Below are 8,445 nucleotides of genomic sequence, written 5' to 3' on the forward strand. Positions count from 1 at the left end.
TTAATTCATACCATTGAAAAACCAAATATTTTATCACAACAAAGAACAAGCATGGAAATATGTGTAACCAAATATAATGTTTTTCAAGTTAGAAATTACCACTGATGTAGGCTATGAAACTACTTTTATGCTCAAATTGAGATTGTTCCTACATTTATATATCAACCTGCACTGTCACAGAAGTATTTACAAAATCATTTAAAACTATGTAACTTTTCAAATTTTAATAATATTTTGATAGTTGAAGGATCAGAATGTTAAATGTAAAATCTTTGAAATATTGATATGACTATTATATGACTATTATATGAAATGGACATGGTTGCATATGATGCACAAAAATGAGTATGATGAAATTCCATTCTACTTTATACTTGCATTTAATTCCTTAAATTTTTATTTGATGTATGTTAAATTGCAATAAAATTTATCATGTGTTGGCTTAGAAAGAATATATTTTGTTGATAAATGAATCCTCACATGCATATTCATAAAAAACATAAGATTTTCATCAAATCACTAACAAAACTAAAAACATAAATTTGAATTGTATATAACTCTTGAAATGAATTTTATTAAGTATGATAGTTATTATGTATCATGTAATATATGGTTATGTTCACCAAATTCACTCATAAAAGTATTGATGTATTGACATACATATAAACAAGTGTTTCAATTTATATGTTTGATATCACATTTACATACATACACCACAAAACAAAACTCCCAAAAATACTAACAAATCATTAGCCATTTTCTTAATGGATTGTAGCCAACTTTCTCACTTCAAAAAAACGAATTGGATAAAACCCTGTTTCATATAAATTTATATGTACGAGGAGCATCATTTTGCAATAATAGTAGTTTTTTCTAGAGCGATAATGGCCCAAGTTATATTAATTAAAGCCCCACAGTGGACGGGATTTGCTTCCACGAGACCACGAGATCGAATTTGGTCGCTCACAGTCGTCGTCGCGGCGTTCAACCGCCCCCGCCGCAGCACCACAAGTGGACTCACCGCTGTGCTGGAAGATCAACCACAACATCGGCCACAAGATCCTCGGAATTGAAATCCGACGTATTGTTGCGTTGAATCCCACGCGCTGGATCCCGAGGTGGGTAGATCGCGGCTTCCGAGGTGGCAATCCCAAACGCTGAGGCGTCGATTTCTTGGCCCAGAAACTCGGATTCTGTTCTTCAGTGTGTGATCTCGAAGTGAGCGACGAGTTCCACGTTGCGGAGATCTGTGTAAGTGGAGTTCAGTTCCACGTCGATTGCATTGGCTTTCTTCCGTCGCCGTGTCATTCTCTGCTGTGAACCACTTCTGCTCGACTGCATTCCTGTGGTTACTTCGCTGGATCACTCACTGGATCGACGAAGCCATTTTCGGGCACGCGGAGCACCTTGTGAGCACTGCTGCACATGTACGAGTGGTCTTTGCGTTCGAATCCTAGGTAACCTGGGTGCGAAACTGCGTAAACTGCATTTTACAGACGTTGCATTGGGGCTTACGTCGCCCAGCTGATTATGACTTTGTTCCAGAAATCGTTGAAACTGTTCATAGTCTTTTGAGTGTTGTGATACTAGTCCGAGAAAGGACAGCACAATTGCTCTACCTAGTCAACCTATTTTCCAAGTACGACAGAAACCGTGTGGTTCTGCACTTGGGCGAAGTGATCTCTCAACCTCGAGTCCAAAAAAAACCTGCTGTCGCTAAAAAGGTCTTTTACTGTTCATTTCAGTGCCCAGCAAACCCTTCAAGTCGTAGTCATTTGAAGGGAATTCAGAGACGAAGAAGTGTTGGAGTGTCTAGCCTGGTTGTTCCAACCGCGCAGGCAGCTACATCACATACTGATCGCTCAAGATCGAGAGCACAGAACACTGGTGCTATACAGCTCCGCTTTCCAAGCTCCCCCCAGGAAGAAAGTAAAGCCCCGTGGACCGCCAAGCTTCGACTGCGGTAGGACTCTGGACCTGTACGAGGGTGGACTGCACGCTGTCACACAACTGGGTGGCGCTTATGGTGGTTCATCTCCCTTCCTTGCACTCCGCCCAAGTACTCTGAGCTCGCAGCTGATCTCTCTCTAGAACGTTGGCGAAGCTCACCTCAGAAGATAAAGCAAGTACTACGATACATCGTAAACACAATCTGGAGATTTGTAACTGACCAAAACCCTCTGGCAACTAATCTTCATCCAACGCTGCGTTCATGATGTGTACGTATCCTACGAGAATCCGATGCTCAGTTCGTAGGTAGCAATGCTCATCATTTCCTAAAACACAAGCTCCTCGGCGTACCTGGGATGCAAGTACTGTCAGGCAGGGCACACGGTAGGTACTTGGACTAGATTAACACTTCTTTATTGAACACGTTAAACAAGCATTAAACTTCTCTGAGGAGAAGGGTACACAAAATCCAGGCGGAAGATCTGGCTTGACTATTAGTAATTATGGCGAAGAAAATTTACCGTATTCATCTCCCAAGGTGGATTTAATCTGAGCTTGCACTCGAGGCTTTAAAATTAGTTCCGTGATCACAATGCAGTGTTTGCAGAACCAAGTAGACCGCATGGCACTGTAGCTTGCTCACCCCCCCGTCCTGATCCCTTTTCAGTCACGTTCATTCTGCTCTCGTTTGCCTCCCGTGGCCGAGGTTGAAAGTTTAACCGCGCCGGAGGGGGCTTCCTTCTGCCAGGAGGCGGTCAGAGTGTGCGTGGTCCATAGAATTGTCAACTTTCCAGTGGAAAAAGTCTAACTTTCGGTTTATCTGGTGAAATCGGTTGACAGAGGTTACACCAAAATCTGTGACGCGGGTTAGGGGAGCGAGGCGCCTTAACGATCCACCATTTGCAGAGCCATCTACAGGTAATGTCGGCTCTCTCAAGTCCTGTTTCTCGATGTGAACTGCCTGCCAACCCTGTCATTAGACTGACGAAGACGTTGAAGTTGTTGTTCTCACGTTGTTTGAGCTCAAGTCAATGTTCCTTTCAAATTATTGCGCGGTGCTGATTAGCTCATGATCTACACTTCGGAGGCTGAGTATTGCCTCGGAAGGGGATTTGATCATTAGGTTGGTGCTTGCAGACATACCGACTGAGGAAACAGCATTGGCAAATAGGGTCGTGTTCATGAATTAGCCCACAAGGACCTCAGTCATGGTAAATTGAATTTCCTTAGCTTCCTTGTTCTGAACTTGTCATTTCACTGATCTCCGTGAGCTAAATCTTGCATGCCGCTTCTTCGTTATTAAAAAAAAAAAATGATCTTGTTAGACGATGATCGTCATAGGTTTGTCCGTGACGTTGTGTAGCATCTTCAGACATGCAGGGATCTGGCACCGGCGCATCTGATGGGCCTCCTCTACCTCCAACAGCACACGACCCTCACGAGTATGTGCAGACGTTTCCTCCACGAAGCTGAATAGGAGAAGTCACTTCCGTGCTTTGATTATGTAGTGCGTCCATGACCCAGGCTAATGGAAGCCTTTTGCTTGTGTCTGCAGCAACCCAGCGATCACTGAAGCTGTACGTTCACAAATGGAAGCTCAACGTAGGCTCCAAGAACAAATTGAGGTGAATGATCGAACATCCTGAAAAGATGGCAGAATTTCAGATTCAATCGTGGAAATTTTACTTGTGTACCACTGATCAGGAAACTACTTCTTCCTATCTCATTTTTCTTTTCTCATTTTCGTGAGCTGTACCGGTGTAGGTTCAGAAAACTCTTCAACTGCGAATAGAAGCACATGGAAAGTACTTGCAAACCATCTTGGAGAAAGCCAAAGAAACTTTAGCTAGCCACATGACTTCACCAGCTTCAAACCTTGACGCCCCACACACAGAATTTGTCTCTCGCGATCCTTCTCATCCATCGCATCTCGGTGGAATGAACCCTTCTGAGCTATCCTCACAAGCCCCGACGCACCCATCTGGTCGCACGTCAAACACGTCTTCCGAACAAAGACACGGTCTCACCCATCTCAGTGCAATGCAGGACCTCGGGGATCGCGTCTCCAGCGTCGCTCTAGGCGAAAAATCATCGGCTGCGTCATGTAGCCGGAGTCGCTCTCCGTCAACCACATCCAATCATTCAACCTGATGACCCTCCAAAGTCGGTTGTTATGTGGAATTTCAGCAAGTCTGAATTTGGTCCTTAGCGCTCCGAAGAACTATGAATCATCCCCCTCAGTGTTTTTCCTGCCTCATGCACAAGGATCGAGATGAACAGCGCATTATAAACAACTGGACGGTCAGTTTTTTTTCGGGATTGAATGAGATGAAGAAAAAAAAGACCAAAAAAAGAAAGAAAAGTAGCAGAAGGCAGCGGTAACAACTTGTGATGGTAGATTACGCGTTCTTTTCAAAGCAGTGCTTCAGTATGATAGAAGTGAAAACGATCGCGCAACAATTTACAAGGTAGAAAGACGCCAAGAACCTCTAAAATCTTTATGACTACGGCAGTTGCTCTCATCGCAAGTTCAATGTGGCAGCTACGATCATCGGTATTGAGCTGCACAAATCAGCCTTCATTCTTGGAGAGTAGATGCCTTCCAGATCATCTGTCAGCACCACTATTTCTGAACGAAACTACGAGGCGGACTTTGTAGCAAACCCTTCTCTTCTGATTTGTAAATAGCGAGGGGTTCAGTGCAGGTAGTTTGAGGCATTGCTAGTTTTCTGAGACCAATATTGTCGAATTGAATTTTTCACCTTCAGTTTTCTGGATAAATAATTGTAGTATGTTAATCCCACGGTATGTAAAGTCCTCATTTCGAACAATCTGTCCCTCACGTCAGAAAGTATCAGGAGTCCAGTTTGCGATGTTGTTGGTTGACATTTAACCGCAAAACTACAAACTATTTTATGATACAGCTACTTGCTGATAAGGCAGCTGGGGACCGCTTCTATTACCAAATTGATAGAATTAGCAGCTTGTGCGTCACAGTATCTCCCACTCCCTTTCACCAGTGTCGATTAACAGGTGAGATAAATGAGGTCCTTAGCATTTTGCCATACTAATTGCTGTCAAAACATATCGCTACAGTGTGCACATAGTTTATTTGGTAAGAATATTAATCATTACTTAGTTCGTTTTATTACATTGTGTACAAGAAATAATTCATCAAAGAAAACTGTTGTAAATCGTGGCATTCGTCGCTTGCAGAAGACATTTCATTGGCCGATGGTACATTTCAAACGAATTCAGCTTGATGCACTAGACCCGGGGTGAAAACATAGAAGGCATCGATGAGTAGAAGGTAACACATCTGTTCGAGTTCGGGTGCCATGAGATTATGGAAACTTGCACGCCTTCAATAAGTTCAAAACCAATACGAGGGGGCCCTATGTTCCTACGTGGCCATTAATACAGCTGAGCGGCCACGCAATTTCTAGGCATAGACGCTCTGAGAAAATTGCAAAGTACTTTGTAATACGGACTAGGCACAAGACAACCAAGGACTACATTTTCCCAGGTAGTGTAACTAAATATTCCGCCTTTCACCAGAATCACGCAGCAAATAACGAATGCTCCGCACATTACACATCACACGCACAATGAGAAATGTTGATACTCAGATTTACAAAATTGTATATACATGAGTCCAATTTCCACCCTTAAATGCCAGTAGCAACTCTGTGTGACATTAGAAGTTGTGCGATCCAATGAAGGGTGGTATCAAAAAATTACCCTGTATTCGAGATACATAGTAAACACTTAGGCGCTTGTCAACTTGGTGACAGCCTTGGTCCCCTCGGACACAGCGTGCTTAGCCAGCTCTCCGGGCAGGATTAAACGCACAGCAATCTGGATCTCACGCGAAGTGATGGTGGGCTTCTTATTGTATCGGGCAAGCCTGGCAGCCTCCTGGGCCAGCTTCTCGAAAATGTCGTTAATAAACGAGTTCATGATACCCATGGCCTTGGATGAAATACCGGTATCGGGATGCACCTACACAACCACATGCAGAAGAGGATAAAACAACAAACCAAAAACAACGCATTCTCGCTTGCCACCCCGACCGACTCATAAGAGATCCCCAAGGGACCAACATTGCAGAAACGGGTAAAACTGCCACAATTCAATGAAATACAATCGGCAAACATGAACAAGGCAATGTGATGCAACAAAGGCAAGCGCACCTGCTTCAACACTTTATAGATATAAATCTTGTAGGTCTCGACGCTCTTCTTCGACTTCTTCTTCACATCGCTCTTGACGTCGCTCTTGATTTTCTTCTCCGCCTTCTTCATGGGCTTCTTCTCGGCCTTGCTCTTACCAGCCTTCTGCTCATCAGTCTTGGGCGCCATGTCTACCGGCACTTGAACTACAAAGCAGAATCTCGCCCGATGTGATCTAACCCAGACAGCGAGCAATGAGAACTACAAATAAGGCAATGATCAAAGTAAGGCGAATAAATAACCATTATTTATTATTTATTATTTATACTTTCTACTTTATCCTCGGTGTAAATAAAAAAAAACGGGGTTGTGTTTTCATACTAGCAATTTTTTTTTTTTTTGATATTTAGTCCACAAATTTTGCAAATCTTTCTACTTTGAAAATCAATTCTAACATTGTATTCATAATTACAAACAAATGTTAATGTTAATGTTTTTATATGTATATATATATCCACCTTATTTTTATTTTAATATGACTAAAATTTATTCCTCAAGAATTTTTTTAACAATGATCTTTAAAATCTTTTTCATTAAAATTCCAAATTTAGTAATTAATTTTTAATTTTTTAAAAAATTTGAGTCTTCAATCTTAACATTAATCTTATTTTCCCCTCTTGCTCCAACTTTCTCTTTCTTTCTTTCTTTCATTCTTTTTCTTTTTTTTAAAACTAAGTTGCTAAAAATATATAAATTAAAAAATGAAATAATTTGTAATCATATTTCAACAAGTTTGTATATTAGAAAAATGATTTTACATAATAAAAAATAATAATAATAAAAATAAATTGACATAAGTTTGCCAATATAAATAATAGACTTTGATAGATTGTTGTTGATTTTAGTGAAGATGTTTTGAAGTATAATAATAACTACGATGTTATTCTATATTACCTATTTATAAGGTACTTTACATTCAAAGGAATTATTTGAAATATAAGTAGTTTTCAATATAACTCTAAAATACATTAGAATTAAGATTTTTCAAATAAACTTTTAAAAACACCTTTAAAATTTTGGACCAATGGATTTGTAGACTTTATCATATATATCTAAGGAGTTATAAAAGCCACACCCCACATTACCATCTAATGATTGATTTCATCCATCTCCATCTTTGTCTACAATCTTTCTATTCCCAATCCCCATTCCTTGTTTTCTATGTCCATCTCCCATTCTTTGTCCATCTTAACAACTCCCAATATATATATATATATATATATAAGGTTAAAATTTTAAGAAATAAAAAAATCTTCTTATTGCTTTAGATATTTTAAATAAAGAATTTATGGATTTAAAAAGAATTTACTAAAAAAAGAACTAATATATTTTTTTATTTTATAATATATAAATTATTTATTTTAATGTTATTATCTTGTCTAATGAACTTTTACGATTTATGTTTTGTACTCTTGGCCTTCAATATTTCTTGTAATCCATTCTACTCTTAACATATATATATATTTAACTTTTGGTTGGTATATCTTATTTTTAGACCTTAAAATCTCTTGGAACAGTACAATGTATAATTTTTTTTGATTGGATGACAAATATAAAATAACAATCACTAAAGTCAATTGCTATAAATTGTACATTGTGACATGAATTTGATTGATGGTTTATATAATTGTAGGTATTTTTTTTTTACAAATAATTTTTTATTACAAAATCATTAATGGTATATAAATATTTAGTTGGATAAAAAGTAATAATAAGAGTAGGAAACATATTGTTAAATATGTGATGCAAAAAAACTAATTGTTGTAAGTAAGTATATACCAATATATTCTAATTAATAGATGTTTTATTTAATTATGTATTAATGGTACAAGATATAAATATGAATGACTTTAGAATAGAAGTACTAAAAAAATTATATTTATTGTTGATATTTATTTATTTATTTATTTATATATTTTTATATTTATCAAGTATTATAAATGGTATAGATATATTAATGTTAATATGTCACTTGAAGCTTGCTATTACATGAAGCCTAGGTGCATACTTTAATGACATCAATAAAGAGGTATTTTGAAATGAGTATATTTTAAAATTAATTTTAATAATCAAAAGAACTAATTCTTAAATAAACTTAGACACATACAATTATTTGTATGGTAACATTAAATTAATATTAAATTAATTTTCACTCTTGATGCATTCTTTTATTGTCAATATAAAAAAAAAATGTAGTTGTAGTTTTATAAGAACTTGATAAGATTTGTTTAGAATTTGATAGAGTTTTTTTAAGTTTTTTTTA

The 8,445-nt window shown here is 38.0% G+C and overlaps 2 protein-coding genes and 1 long non-coding RNA gene across 4 annotated transcripts; 1 reads left to right on the forward strand and 2 right to left on the reverse strand.

Annotated features, from left to right (window-relative positions):
* Positions 1-547: 547 nt before the first annotated feature.
* LOC149986213 (uncharacterized) lies at positions 548-2,610 on the reverse strand. The gene is made up of 2 exons (XR_016501209.1): positions 2,472-2,610; positions 548-2,301 (listed from the first exon to the last, which is right to left on the reverse strand). It is a non-coding gene; the product is annotated as an uncharacterized LOC149986213 (long non-coding RNA).
* LOC112277782 (uncharacterized) lies at positions 2,523-4,917 on the forward strand. 2 transcript variants are annotated; one of them, XM_024510498.3, is made up of 5 exons: positions 2,523-2,868; positions 3,088-3,161; positions 3,323-3,392; positions 3,506-3,575; positions 3,715-4,917. In XM_024510498.3, exons 3-5 carry the CDS (start codon positions 3,325-3,327, stop codon positions 4,099-4,101), a joined length of 525 nt encoding a protein of 174 aa, XP_024366266.1. In that variant the 5' UTR covers positions 2,523-2,868; positions 3,088-3,161; positions 3,323-3,324; the 3' UTR covers positions 4,102-4,917. The 2 variants fall into 2 exon arrangements, with proteins under 2 accessions (XP_024366266.1, XP_024366267.1); XM_024510499.3 differs by having other exon boundaries at positions 2,528-2,868; positions 3,721-4,917.
* Positions 4,918-5,559: 642 nt separating this feature from the next.
* LOC112277783 (histone H2B.4) lies at positions 5,560-7,469 on the reverse strand. Its single transcript, XM_024510500.3, has 2 exons — positions 6,144-7,469; positions 5,560-5,952 (listed from the first exon to the last, which is right to left on the reverse strand). Exons 1-2 carry the CDS (start codon positions 6,309-6,311, stop codon positions 5,719-5,721), a joined length of 402 nt encoding a protein of 133 aa, XP_024366268.1. The 5' UTR covers positions 6,312-7,469; the 3' UTR covers positions 5,560-5,718.
* Between the last annotated feature and the right edge of the window lie 976 nt (positions 7,470-8,445).

The sequence above is a fragment of the Physcomitrium patens genome, chromosome 26 (genome assembly GCF_059467195.1).
Source record: "Physcomitrium patens ecotype Gransden chromosome 26, ASM5946719v1, whole genome shotgun sequence".
NCBI classification, from domain to species: domain Eukaryota; kingdom Viridiplantae; phylum Streptophyta; class Bryopsida; order Funariales; family Funariaceae; genus Physcomitrium; species Physcomitrium patens.